The sequence below is a fragment of the Cololabis saira genome, chromosome 21, assembly GCF_033807715.1.
Source record: "Cololabis saira isolate AMF1-May2022 chromosome 21, fColSai1.1, whole genome shotgun sequence".
Taxonomy (NCBI): Eukaryota; Metazoa; Chordata; class Actinopteri; order Beloniformes; family Belonidae; genus Cololabis; species Cololabis saira.
The window spans coordinates 33,133,728-33,148,727 of NC_084607.1; the positions used below are offsets into that span (position 1 = coordinate 33,133,728).

The 15,000-nt window shown below is 45.2% G+C and overlaps 1 protein-coding gene across 1 annotated transcript in view; it reads left to right on the top strand.

The window, feature by feature from the left end:
* The window catches only part of LOC133422204 (homeobox protein Hox-B9a-like), a 14,621-nt gene extending 747 nt beyond the window's left edge, over window positions 1-13,874 (top strand). Inside the window, exon 2 of the mRNA XM_061712148.1 lies at window positions 10,885-13,874. Coding sequence (XP_061568132.1) covers window positions 10,885-11,120 — 236 coding nt within the window. The 3' untranslated portion in view covers window positions 11,121-13,874. The remainder of the gene's footprint in view (window positions 1-10,884) is intronic.
* Window positions 13,875-15,000: the final 1,126 nt, after the last annotated feature.

A 15,000-nucleotide genomic window follows, 5' to 3' on the forward strand; every position in this document is an offset into this window, starting at 1 on the left:
CCATAAAACTGCAACAAAGAGCTGGAGCCCCTCCACACGCACCCGCCCCCGCCAGGGTCAACCGCAGCATCCCGCTACAAAACACACCAAATATCCCAGGATCCATAACGGGCGCGCGTGTAGCTTTCTGACGTGTGTGTTCAGGTGCGTGTGCGTCACGGATAAAATAAAAACCCAAACCAACCACTTTCAGGAGTAAAAAAAAAAAAAAAAAAAAAAAAAACGGAAACTAAAAAGGTTTTTCTTCCTTCATGCGAACGGTTTATTTCTCATCAGACTTCATTTCTGTCGTCAAATGTAAAAGTCGTTAGTTTATTATTGACGCGGTTCACGCTCCTGGAACCGTTATAGCAGTAATTCACAACAGATTCTACTTAAACTTCATCTTTACAGCATTTGTTCCACCAGAAGTGCAGCCCAGAGGCCTTTAGATAAATAAACAAGACCAGAAAACTATGAAAATCCAGTGATAATAAAACCACACGAAAACAGTGAAGGAATAAAAACCAAAGGTTGAGAGTATAAGGTTTACAAGCACGCGCCAGAACAACCACGCGTAAATTCTGAATTAATGAAAGGTTTTTTTCAGTATATGGCAGTTTTTAATCCTTAGAGAATCTTTTGTCTCCTCTTTCGCTTGTTGCTGTGTTTTGTGGGACGTGAAAGGTCCCGTTCTGTTTGACAAACACTGCCACGCACGTCAGTGTCTCGTGTCAAAAACACTGCAGTGGGAAAATCGTGAGTTTTAAAGCTCCTGACGGAAATCCATTTGGCTGGACGCGTATGCACGCGCTCCATGCACGCACTCGGAGAGGCCGCTCCGTCACTGATGCGGTGGCACCATTTCGAGCGCGCAGTGGAGCAGTGGAGCAGTGGAGCAGTGGAGCAGTGGAGCAGCTCACAAAGACACTCTGTTTACGTTTGTCCTGCACTTTTTACACTCAGGAATTACGCGCGGATCCGCTCTTCCCTTTTCCTTTCCTCCACCAACACGCCTTTCTGTCAGCTAAATTAATTTCCAGTCCGAGTTTGTCTGTAGCCTATGATGATGTTGAATAGTCTGACTGTGGACGGAGCCGTAAACTGCTTTAGCATCTCTGGATGTCCACGCATGTCCTGTAAACACGACGGTGGGTCCCGGTGGCAGCTGGACGAGAGGACTAAATATCTAACCGTTTTTATTGGTGCAGGTAAATCTCCCGGCGTGTGCCCTTCTGCGAGACCGAATCTCAAACTTGCCAGAGGTTTTCACTCTGCGTGGAAATATTTTAGACTTGTTATGAAACCAAACACGCTTTGATTCCAGATCCCAACCCCGCTGACCTCAAGCAACCGAAAATCCCTGAAACGTTTATTTACTTCAGAATAAAATTTATGCGAAAAAACACACGGCCCCAGGTCTGCGGTTGTCATGACAACGTTATGAGGCACCGTGTTTTGCATCATCGTGATTTTATTGATGAAAAATCGTATTTTTGGCGTGAAACAGTTCGGTGTGAATGGATTTTTTTTTCAAAGACTCCCTGATTTTTTTTTTTTAGATTTGTGTCCTCCTTTAAACCCGCCTGATGAATCTGAGGCATCTTTCTACCTCTCCACTCCCGCTCTCCCTTTCTCTCTCTCTCTCTCTCTCTCTCTCTATCACACACACACACACACACACACACACACACACACACACACACACACACACACACACACACACACACACACACACACTGCAGTCTGATCGTTTCTTGTCCCAGTTCCTCTGCTGGTTCCAGTCTGGCTGCTGGTTGTTCATCTGTTCAAGGTTCCGAGTCTTCCAGAGAAACTCCTCCTGTTCTGTCAGCTCGGTTCTGGTCTCCTCTTCTGTGTTCGGATGAGTTTGTCGTGTAGAAGCTTATTTTCTATGCAAAAGCAGAATCCAGCGTGATTTCCGCCGCCAGACCCATAAAACCAAAGCCAGCGAGTTGTTGAATAATTGTATTCGTTTAACGTGCAATCAAACAGAGAACAACTGTTCGACCAAAACAATATATAGTTTTATTAAAAGATAGTAAGATTCAATTATGTAAACGGAAGTAAAATAAAGCCATGAAGAAAATGGAAATTCAAATATTTAGTTTATGTATTATAGTCAAAAACTGTAAATCCCTAAAAACATGCATTTGTCAGTTGGAATTCCTCTTTTTTTAACAAACTTTAAATGATCGATTCATCCTTTTGCTTTCAATTACATATTACAACTAAATTACAATTAAGTGGAACCTGTTGTGTTATTAAAATATTTTGATGAGTGTGTCAGTACACATTTTTGAGGTAATCCAAAGGTTTTGTGCTTTAAATAATTAGCGTACAAACGTGACGTTATTCTAGTCTGCGTAACTTGCTCTGGAAAAAATGTTTTTTTAATGGAAAATCTTTGCTGTTTCAATGAACATTAAAGAAATAAAACTGTATCCATTCCACACGGAGCCTCAGTTATACGTCTGTTTTTTATTAAGCGTCATGTATGTTTGATCTGTGACAGTAACATTTGGTCTCGTCGTATTCAGAGTTGATCTTCAGCTTCGCGTCCTGCACGCGTTACCGTTTAAGGACGGAGTATTTCTGTTTTCAGAGCGAGTTGATGAGATAAATGCAGTCTTTGTGTCTGTGGAGCAAACAGCAGACGCCCTACAGCAGACGTGGTTGCTGGAGTTCCTGCGAAACGTTGCGCAGCTTGTTGTTGAGAAATATTCCGGATTTTTAATTTTTTTGTTTTCATGACTCGGACTGCTCCGCTCTGCAGGCCTGTGCATGATCCGCGCGTGTGCATATATTCTGATTAATTACGTGGGTATGAAAGAAAAAAACTTATTTATAATGTATTATTATGTGCTAGCCTGACCAGTCCTCTACTCATTCACTTCGTTATAACAATCCTTCCTGAACTGGTTCTAGTACTCGCCCATTAACAGCTTTTCCCCGGTACAGAATGCACCAAACCAATCACAACAGGGCATGAGGCAGGCTTGATGACTCACACAGGAGGCCCAAAAGAGTCAAAAAGAGAAAATAATTCATAACAAGCAAGAATCTTTAAAAAATAGCTAACATCAACTAGTTTTTAACTTTTAAACCAACCACACTTTTAATCGCTGTTTGATGTCTTTGTTGAAGCTGGTTGTTGCTGTTTAAGTTACATGCTTCCTTCCTTCTACTAACACTGATCACGGGGCCTGGAGGTTTCCCTAAAACATACAGGGATTTCTTCAGTTTTCTGTTCTCTCAGAGTCAGTGTGGCAAACATTGTGTATTTCATCATCAATACATATTGATGAACCTGTTGGTTTAAGTTCAGGCAGCACATCTTCTTGCTTTGGTTTAGGCTGTGGATCTGTCATTTTACGTTTGTGAACCCGAACTTCTCAATTACGTTCATAAGAAAAATCTTGCTTTCAGGTTTATAGAGCAGTTCATCTTTTCAGATAATAAGATCACTATTTTATTGCACAAGAAAATTAGGATTAATCGTTCTGGTACAACTTGACATTAAGGAATTAGATTATGAGTTGAACTGTATTGTTGAAGTTTGTCATGGTTTGATTTAATATAAATACAGTTGAATTGAAAAAATTGCCCAGGGAAATCTTTTATATTAAAATATGCGTCTAATAAAAAAGTAGTTCTTATGAAAACAACTTATGAAAATCTGTGGACAAAGACATAATTAAAAAAGGGGGGGGGGGGGGGTTCTCTATTCAGTTGGTTTTGCACCATTGTGTTCATACTACATATCGACATGTTATAGAAGAGTTTTGCTGTGTTTATATGATGATGTGCAGTACATTTTTCACCTTTTTGTCTGCTGAAATATTAAAAAAACAACATGAAAAAGAAAACAGACAAAAAGAAAGTGCTAACTGAAGAATACGTCATGGTTAACGTTAAAAAAAATCCAGAATATGATTTCAGACAAAAGTAGTTTTTTTGTGTAAAAATAGAATCAACTAAAGGATTATTTATAACATTCTTTATGCTGGATACAGTGAATCAAAATATCAGGAAGATTTTTTCATAAAACATGGTGCCGGTTTGTCTACAAATGATTTTGCTGAATGTTAATTTCCTGCTTCCAACATAATGCAGTTAGAACTTCTAAAACTAATTAAAAATGTGACAAAAACCCAGAAAAGCATAAGTTATGTGGTTACTAATCAATTTGATAGAAGTTGCATCTCTAATGCCTTAGTGTTTTCTCAAATTCACATTTTCGTATTAAGCGTTTGATTCATTACAGACTAATTATTTTCAACAGCTGGGAGGTTTGACTTCATGAAGCTGTTTAATATGTCTAAATGTCAGGATTAGTGGAAGTCCAAAGTCTTTTCAGTATTTATTTCATATATTCTCATGCACTATTGAACATTAAAGAAATAGTCCAAACAGATAATTTAGAGCCTCAACGTTTGCATGAAGGGAAACATTCCTGACACTGTAATACTGTCCGTCAAAGGTTGAACATTTGATTAAACGGCTCCAACGCCCGCCGGTTTTGCCCTGTGACAGCACTCAATCTCTGTTTGAATACAGGCCTAATTCAGCTTCCAGGAAGAACAAACAGAGATGATATAAAGGTCTGCATGATGTATGTGAGCAGCAGGATGGATTCTAACCCTGTTTATTCAGACTGACCACCGAGTGAATAACACGGCTGGAATCGCACCTTTCATCCAGCTACAGATTTCTCTTGGTGTTACGGCTGCTGGGCGACCATCCAGAATAAACCTCAAGATTACACTCCACTCTTTGTGCTGCTGGCAGGTACAGCCAGAAAGTTATTACCCTCCAAGTTTATTAACTTCTAACGCTGGATGAACAAGCCCATTAATTGGCACATTGCCGTTGGTGAAGGGGGATTCGGGGGGTGGGGGTTTGGCTGGATCAGGGGGCGGGGGCAGAACAAGAAATACGACAGCAAAATGTAATAACACGCCTTCAGGATATATGTGAGGTCAATTTCTGGGACTATTAGGGTGAAATTGCAAAGGGAGATGGTAGGAAAGAGCTGCGACAGGATATTGGTTTTGTTGCCATTTTGGTTACTGATTCCATGCATTTGTCGAGGTGGGCACACAAACAAGTAAGAGGGTCACACAAAGCAGTCCGAGACATCTACAAACCAGTCTGAAACACAAACAAACCAGTTAGAGACACCAACAAACCAGTCAAATATGGCTTTTAGACCAACTCAAAACTGATGCTGGTGCCAGTTCTGGTGCCAGTGCTGGTGCTGGTGCCAGTGCTGGTGCTAGTGCTGGTGCTAGTGCTGGTGCTACTGCTGGTGCTACTGCTGGTGCCAGTGCTGGTGCCAGTGCTGGTGCCAGTTTTGGTGCCACTGCTGGTGCCAGTGCTGGTGCTAGTGCCGGTGCTGGTGCTAGTGCCGGTGTCAGTGCTGGTGCCAGTGCTGGTGCCAGTGCTGGTGCCACTGCTGGTGCTAGTGCTGGTGCTAGTGCCGGTGCCAGTGCTGGTGCCAGTGCTGGTGCTAGTGCTGGTGTCAGTGCTGGTGCCAATGCTGGTGCTAGTGCTGGTGCCACTGCTGGTGCTAGTGCTGGTGCTACTGCTGGTGTCAGTGCTGGTGCCAGTTTTGGTGCCACTGCTGGTTCCAGTGCTAGTGCCGGTGCCGGTGCCAGTGCTGGTGCCAGTGCTGGTGCTACTGCTGGTGCCAATGCTGGTGCCAGTTTTGGTGCCACTGCTGGTTCCAGTGCTAGTGCCGGTGCCAGTGCTGGTGCCAGTGCTGGTGCTAGTGTTGGTGTCAGTGCTGGTGCCAGTGCTGGTGCCAGTGCTGGTGCCACTGCTGGTGCCAGTGCTGGTGCCACTGCTGGTGCTGGTGCTACTGCTGGTGCAAATGCTGGTGCCAGTTTTGGTGCCACTGCTGGTGCCAGTGCTAGTGCCGGTGCCAGTGCTGGTGCCAGTGCTGGTGCTAGTGTTGGTGTCAGTGCCGGTGCCAGTGCTGGTGCCAGTGCTAGTGCCACTGCTGGTGCCAGTGCTGGTGCCAGTGCTGGTGCTACTGCTGGTGCCAGTCCTGGTGCTGGTGCCAGTCCTGGTGCTGGTGCCAGTGCTGGTGCTGGTGCCAGTGCTGGTGCTAGGCCATTGCTAGGCCGGTGCTAGAGCCATTTCCAAACAGGTTCTACAAAGAACTGGTTGCTTTTCCACTGGCCAGAGAGCACCTGAAAGCAAGGACATGTCATTTATTATGTCACCAATGCGCAAGGAGGAAGACCGTAAATAGAGTTCAAATCTAAATATCTCAAATAAAAACCTGTAATGGAAACAACTCATATAAAAAAACTACCAGAAATCACAAAAACCTTTCTACATTTTCTTAAGGTGATTTTACAGACATGTTGACAATCCAGTTTAGCACAAAAGTGTAATGGAAACGGTTGTTGATGCATTTCTATGTCTCTGGCATAATTCGTCTTTTCTTGACTATTTTCTCAAAAGCAGTAGCAATTGCAATAATTTGTCAAAGACTAAAAAAATTTGTAACCATCTTCTTCAAAGCTGAGATATTATTGTTTTCGTTATTTTGAAGAGAAGTCTCACAGGTCAAGATACAGAGAGAACTGCAAGAGTTACGCTCATGAAAAGAAAACATGACATAGTTTTGGTTGGTTTCAAACATCATGGCCCCCCACCATGATATAGCGGTTCTTGCATCTGGCCGAACTAGGATTAGGGGCCAAACAAAAAAAAGATGCTCAGATTGGCACTTGCACCAACTAGGACTGGAACCGCTTTGGTTGAAAAGCCCTAAAAGATCCCTTCCAACCCATCAGATACACTTAGAAACCAGTCATAAATACCTATAAACCAGTCAGAGACACAAAGAAAGCAATCATACACCTAAAAACCAAAGACATACAATCCAGTCAGAAACACCTACAAACCTTTCAGATACCTACAAACCAATCAGAGACATCTGCAAACCATTAAGAGACACAAAGAAACCAATACGACACCCAAAAACCAAAGACACTTATATACCAGGTCGAGACACCTACAAAACAGTGAAAGTCCACATACAGACCAGTCAAAGACACATATTGACCAGTCAAAGGCACATACAGACCAGTCAAAGACACATATCACCAGTCAAAGGCACATACAGACCAGTCAAAGACACATACAGACCAGTCAGACACAAAGAAACCAGTTACGTCAATGAAGAATCTCATCCAGGATGGATCTTTACGTTGGTCTTGTGCTCAGCCAGACTGTGGTCCAGCAGCTGCAGGGGCGAGGCAATTTGCATGTTCCAACCCCCCAGCAACCCCCCCTTTTGTCATCTTGGGTGACCGCCATGGTTGTGGAATCGCCCTGAGAGTGATGGACGATTTTCAGAGCGATTATACATCCACGGAATTCAAAGAGCCCACTTTAACGTGTTCTCAAGAGCAAAACCCTCCTCCCCCTGTCCCTCGCGTCTCACCCCCACCCACACACACACACACACACACACACAAATACACACACTTATCTCTTTGCTACACATGAGCTTTCGCTCCCTTACACTTTGACAGAGATGGAGGAAATTGATTCGTGGCGTATTAAGGGGTGATGATGGTGATGGTTGCTAACTTTGTAGAGGCGTGCGTGCGTGTGAGCATGCATACGTGCGTGCGTGTGTGCATGCGTGGTGTTCAGATCTATGCAGGAGCAGAAAATGAGGGATGTTTCATCCGTCATTGAACAGGCTAATGCACATCTTATCCAACCAGACCAGAACTGTTCCAACACTCTCAGCTCCGTTTTACTGGATGCTACAAGACTGTGTTGCTGGTTGTAAATGTTTGCCACATGTGAGCAGTAGTTGCTTTCATTGCAGCTTCACTTACCGAGAATGAACAAACAGATGACATCTGGTCACCACTGGATAGACACACAGAGAACGGAATTATGTGCTAAGTAGCGACAGGTTTTGTTAGCTAGCATCTTCCTCCGACTTTGTGCCATCTCTCACTGTCCCTGTGATGTTCTAACTAATGTCATCCCATGTTACTACCTCCCAGTGTCACCGCCTCTCGCCCCCTCTCTGTAACTACATCTCTTTGTAACCCCCTCTCTTACGCTTCTGTTTCTACCACCTGCTCTTACTGCCCTGTTACACCTTTGTTACTACCTCCTCCTGTTATTGCCTCTCTCATACCCGTCTTACACCTTTGCTACCACACCTCTCTGTCAGCCCCTCTCTAATGCCTCTGTTACTACCATTTTTCTCTGTTATCACCTCTTTTACGCTCTGTTACTACTTCTCTGTGTAGCCACCTCCTTTATGCCTCTGTTGCTACCTCCCTATGTTATCACCTCTCTTATGCTGCTATCTCTACCTCCTTTCACTGCCTCCTCTATGCTCCTTCACTACCTCCTTCTGTTAGCACCTCTCTTATGCCTCTGAGTACTGACCTCTCTTATCACCTCTGCCTCCTGTTTTCAGCATTGTTATTGCTTTGATACTACTCACCCCTGCTAATACAATTTTTTAAATTGTCACTCTACTACTTCTCTATTTTCATTCTATTGACTACCATCCTACCTGCTAGTGACAGAGTGTAAAAAGATAGAAATAACGTGCTACCTCTACCACTCTACCGTTTTTTATCCCCTCTCATACACTGTTACTACCTTTTGATGCCACTGTTAATACCTTCCTCTCTTACCACCTCCATCCGTGGCCACCTTTCTTACAGCTCTGTTACTGCCTGCCTCTCTCACCACCTTTATTATACCGTGTTACAACCACGTAAGGTGCAAGAGTGGGACGATAAAATGTTTAGCCTTCTGCTGCCACACATTTGACACAGCACAAAAAGGCAGGATAAAGACACACTGGCTGTGTAGATGGGGGCATTAAAACGTATCCTTTAGATTAGGTGTGGAGCAGTTGTTAATCAGTTCTGGTCCTTTCCTGCATGTTTTACTACGCTGATGCAGACCCCATTGACAAGCTGATGTTAATCGATGCATTTAAATCAGCTCTTTTAGGGCAGGGAAACATGTAAAACATGCAGGACAGTAACCCACAAGGACGGGAACTGAGAAACAATCGTTAGGTAAGGGTAACATCAAGGTAAGGGTAAAACATGGCTGGCCAAATATTTGCATGTAGCCTACACGAACTTTAGGGATGTACTTGTTGAAAGGGTCCACCAACTGTGTCCTTGCAAGAATGCTCAATGCTGAGATCCCTCGGTTCTCTGTAAAGGAGAAGAACAGTAAGCTTTCTGAACCCTCTGCTGGTCTTACAGGTCTGAAAATGGCGCAGGGCTGGGAGGAGGGGTTGGAAAGCAAGGGACGCCATGATAGAAAAAAGAGGAATGAATAATCTTTCCAGAGAGAGGCACTCAACTCAAGAGGCCCTCAGCACTGTGATTTTCCTTTCATATCCAAGTTACCACAATGAAAGGCAGGATTTGTCCAACCCGTCTCTCTCTAAGTCTGCTCCGTTGTCTTTAGTTCCTTTGGTGATGAAAATACTCTTCACCCAACAGTCTTTCTGGCAGCGTTGAAAGAGCTCCTAACATGATACTGAGTGAAACGTCGGTTCATTTAGATGAGGACTAAAAATATAGTCAGATGGAATGTCAGTGTGGTCATCAATATCACAGAGGAGGAATTACAACATGCAAAACATTTCCCTGGTGTGCGTGGGTGGATTTCTTTAGTGTGTCATCACTCAGATTGTCTCTTTTTCTCACATTGGACTTTAGAATATAAACCAATTTATTTGACAAAATATCATACACAAGATCGGCCATACTATACAGGATGTCTTTTTTTAATTTCATGATCTTTTAATTGATGTCTAGGATGTAATCTTGACTGTGATTATTGAGCTTCAAATACACACTAAGTCAAGTGTTTTTGTGAAGTATGATCTTTTCTCATCTCATCTTCAGCCAGATTGTCTTTAAAGTTACAGCAGAACAGTGTTCAGTAGCTACAGTGATGACAGTTAATCATCAACCATAGCCAGCTGTCCATCAAGAGGCCACACCCCTAATTATACATACATTTGTGGTCTGAAAAATCTCTCTGATGAGAGACTAAAGGCTGAGTTATGGTTGCGCGTCAAAACGACGCTGTGCCTATGCCGTAGCCCACGCCTTCACTGACGTGCACCTCCCAAAAATTGTGACTACGTGTCAAGACGACGCAGACCAAACGCAGACCGAGAGGGCTGTGATTGGTTCGCTTGGTAGAAACGAATTTACGGTTTCCGGTTTGAAGCAGTCGGGAACTTTCAGCGCTCTTTTCTTCGTGTATGTTTGATTTTTTTTTTTGTTTTGGTTTTTTATCACAATAGTTGTCCTTATCTCTTTGATTCAGTGACCGGAAAAGTCGGATAAACCATTCAGGAAAAGATCGCTACCCCCTAGGGGTCGCGGGGGGTACTGCACCTCGGCGAAATGGAGTGATGGAGAAGTCCGAAGGGTTCACGACGGCGTCACGGTGATGGCGTCATGGTGATGCCGTAGGCACGGCGTCAAATGACGCAGAACCATAATTCAGCCTTTATTTTCCACAGTACACTTGTCCAGACCCTGGTGGTCGGTAGAGGAACTGCAGGTCTGGATCCAGACCCTAGTGGTCAGTAGAGGAACTGCAGGTCTGGATCCAGACCCTGGTGGTCAGTAGAGTAACTGCTTTCGTGTCAGTGTTGACTGTTGCCCCTTGGTTCATACTTACATTGTAGAGGATTTATCTTTTTACTGATATCAGATAAAAGTGTGGAACCACTCATGTTCTTGGTTTCATCTGGTCTGATTTTTTCATGTTCTTGCTTCATCACTTAAAAGCATAAATACTGAAAGAAATTAAAATAATCTTCTATTGTTCCTCCTTCTGCTCCCACAGATGACCCCTCAGCTAACTGGCTGCATGCACGCTCATCCAGGAAGAAGAGGTGTCCGTACACCAAATACCAGACCCTGGAGCTGGAGAAGGAGTTCCTCTTCAACATGTACCTCACCCGGGACCGGCGGCATGAGGTGGCGCGTGCGCTGAACCTGACAGAGAGGCAGGTGAAGATCTGGTTCCAGAACCGGAGGATGAAGATGAAGAAGCAGAGCAAGGACCAGAACAAGGAGTAGTGGGACTCACACACAGACACACACATACACAAACACACAACCTGACGCACACAGCAGATGTTGTCTGGACCTCTGGGCGCTCGCACGTGACCCCTCGGACCAGTCATGTGACAAACTGACCACATTTATAGACTCTTTTCTAGTCTGGTTGAACATGCAACACTGACACATATGAACGCACATGTCGGGCAGCGGGACCATGAAGAGCGGGGAGCCAGAAACCTCCTGAAGAGGACGGCATTGGAGAGCCGTTTCCGGCTTATCTCAGCCTGGAGTAACGGAGGACCGGCAGCACCTCCTCCTCTCTTCTGGACCAGGACCCTGTGAAAAACTCTTCTAAGATGGACTGATCAGGTTTTAAGTGAATCGGATGTGATGTTGGGGTGCATCATGGGTGATTGAGGGCATCAACAGGGCAAGGAGGCATCAGAGTGCCCTGATGTTGGAACAAAAGATAAAATAAGAAAGGAGAACATTTTCTTATTTTTTGAGCACTTCCATGATTATTACTGTTTTATTTAGGGATGAAGATCTGATATCAATATATGACATTGTCTGACTAACTGGATCGGGTGCAGATCCATGAGGGCGATCACCTGACTTCAACTTTATATGTGCCACACTTCTCACACCTCTATGGCAAAACAAAGTATGTGAGCCCCTTGGAATTAACATCATTTTTGCATTAATTTTCCATAAAATATGACCTTATCTGCAGCTTTCGTAATGGACAAACACAATATTCTTAAAGGGATAACATACTAATTATTACAGGTTCTCTGTCTACGCTGAGCACTTTTCCCACCAGCACTGAGAATGTTTAAAGCAGCACAAAGGAACTGTTGGCAGTTTCCAGCTCAGTGCGTCTCTGTAGGAACATAGAGGTTAAATCACATGGCTGTCTGAGTTGCTCTCTCAGCCCTGCTCCTCCTCCATCATTGGGAGGTGTCCCGTTAACCTCGGAGGATGGAAGTCAGAGCAGGGCTGAGGTGACCACGCTCCAGCTGCACAGCAGAGACGTCAGAGCTGTTCTCCCCCAGGTCTGCTGGACTCCCGGCTGTCTTCAGGTGACATCCACCTGGACAGACCACCAGTCCATCACAGACCCACACGTCTAGGGGCGGTTCCCCAAACTAATATGCATCTTTTAGGACGGAGGGAACCAGAGTCCCTTAGAGAAAAAACGTTCAACCTCCACCCAGACAGGATCTGAAGCAGGGACTTTCTAGCTGCCAGGCAACAGTGCTGACCACCACCACACCATGCTGGCTATACAGATATAAATCCAAAAGTACTGAACTTATATCTGATTTAATGTGGATATAATAATACAGAACTGTTATAAATAAAACAATAAAACAATAAAAGAGCGTTAACTTTGTCGATGCTAGTGGCAGCCTTGTTGAGACTGCAGCAAAGGTCAAGTTTCTCCAACTTTCTGAGTTGGAATTTCAGTTGAAACTCCCCGCTGGGAACTTTGGAAATCCCGACTTAAGGTTAAAACTGAAATGCATGGTTGGTGAGGTCTCCTGTGGCATCATGTCCACTGCAGCTCAGCGGGTCAGTTTCACGGATGGGGATGTGTGACCTAGTAAAAGCATCTGCAGTCATCACAGGAGGCCACTAGGATGACGATCCAGAGCTACTTTGGCTGTTTTTTTTCCTCGAGGAAGACGAGAGCTGCACAACATGTGCATGAATTATTCATTCAAATGAAATTGAAGCTGATTTTAATATGAAAACAACTCCTGTGTGTTGCTTTAATGAGTTTTTTCAGTAACAACAGAGTGATGATAATAGTTTGTGTTATCAGCTTAAACGCACTTTTATAGCGACTAAAGACATTTTATGATAAATTAATGTAGAAAACCAGTCAAAGGCTTTGAAGGAGACGTTGAAAAACCATTTAGAATCGGTAAAATTATTAAATGGAAAAAGTAGTCCAACCCATTTCCTCCACAGCTGCCTCTGCTTCATGCAGCAGCGTTGAGGGGTCGTTGTGTCAGCCTCCATAGACTCTGAATGGAGTGACGTCATGCATTGCAAACATGAGTCGTGGGTCGCCTGCGTGAATCCAGACTGTTCCATGAAGACAAGCTTGACAGCTGCGCCAGAGGTCCAGTGGCTTCACTGTGGTAGCTCACAACAGTTGGATTTGTATTTATTTAATAGTGTGAGAGGATCTAATTTGTTTTTGGCAAGGGTGTGTGACGAGAGTCTCAGGTAGATAATCTTCAGAAAAATAGTTCTAACCTAACCATTAATTCCAAGGGGTTCACTACTTTCCATGTCGCTCTGTTTGATCATTATTGACAGTATAGGCTACATTTGCGTTATGGAGTTGATTGGCTGAAAAGATTATTGTCCCATTTTTGCGCTGAAACCAAGAACCCATGGGGCAGTCTGGGGTGGGGCGGGGGGTGAATCCCGACTGTCCTCAGGTCTGTTTTTCCTTCTTCATTTTAGTTGATTCTCTCATTTATGTCGCCTGGAAACGCTTCCACGGCCACGCAGCACCCACTGTTCGTTTCCCGTTTGCGGGTCTGATGAGGCCGGAAGGCGGCTGAGGGAGGTGTAAGCAGCACCTGAGGTTTGATCATACTGGTGTGGGTGGGTCCCCGTTGGCCACCCGTGTCAGGACAGACCTGCATGCAGGAGATCCGGACCAATCAAAGTCACCTCCACCACTGAAATTGAAGTTTCGAGCATCCAGCTGCATCCGAGCACAAATCTGCTCCATCCGCGGAGACTGGAGAGAGGAACCCTCCTCTGTCCAGGATCCATCCACGGAGAGAGGAACCCTCCTCTGTCCGGGATCCATCCACGGAGAGAGGAACCCTCCTCTGTCCAGGATCCATTCACGGAGAGAGGAACCCTCCTCTGTCCAGGATCCATTCACGGAGAGAGGAACCCTCCTCTGTCCAGGATCCATTCACGGAGAGAGGAACCCTCCTCTGTCCAGGATCCATCCGTGGAACAGGAGAGAGGAACCCTCCTCTGTCCAGGATCCATTCATGGAGACTGGAGAGAGGATCCCTCCTCTGTCTGGGATCCATTCATGGAGACTGGAGAGAGTAACCCTCCTCTGTCCGGGATCCATTCATGGAGACTGGAGAGAGTAACCCTCCTCTGTCCAGGATCCATCCATGGAGAGAGGAACCCTCCTCTGTCCGGGATCCATTCGTGGAGACTGGAGAGAGGAACCTTCCTCTGTCCAGGATCCATCCTCGGAGAGAGGAACCCTCCTCTGTCCAGGATCCACCCATGGAGACTGGAGAGAGGAACCCTCCTCTGTCCAGGATCCATCCTCGGAGAGAGGAACCCTCCTCTGTCCAGGGTCCATCCTCGGAGAGAGGAACTCTCCCAAGGATCCACCCATGGAGACTGGAGAGAGGAACCCTCCTCTGTCCAGGATCCATCCATGGAACAGGAGAGAGGAACCCTCCTCTGTCCAGGATCCATCCGTGGAACAGGAGAGAGGAACCCCCCTCTGTTCAGGATCCATCCATGGAACAGGAGAGAGGAACCCTCCTCTGTCCAGGATCCATCCACGGAGAGAGGAACCCTCCTCTGTCCAGGATCCATTCACGGAGAGAGGAACCCTCCTCTGTCCAGGATCCATCCGTGGAACAGGAGAGAGGAACCCTCCTCTGTCCAGGATCCATCCATGGAACAGGAAAGAGGAACCCTCCTCTGTCCAGGATCCATTCATGGAGACTGGAGAGAGGATCCCTCCTCTGTCCGGGATCCATTCATGGAGACTGAGTAACCCTCCTCTGTCCGGGATTCATCCGTGGAGATTGTAGAGAGGAACTTTCCTCTGTGCGGTTTGCGAATATTCTCATGAAATCCACGAAAGAAAACCCATTTCCCCGAGGGT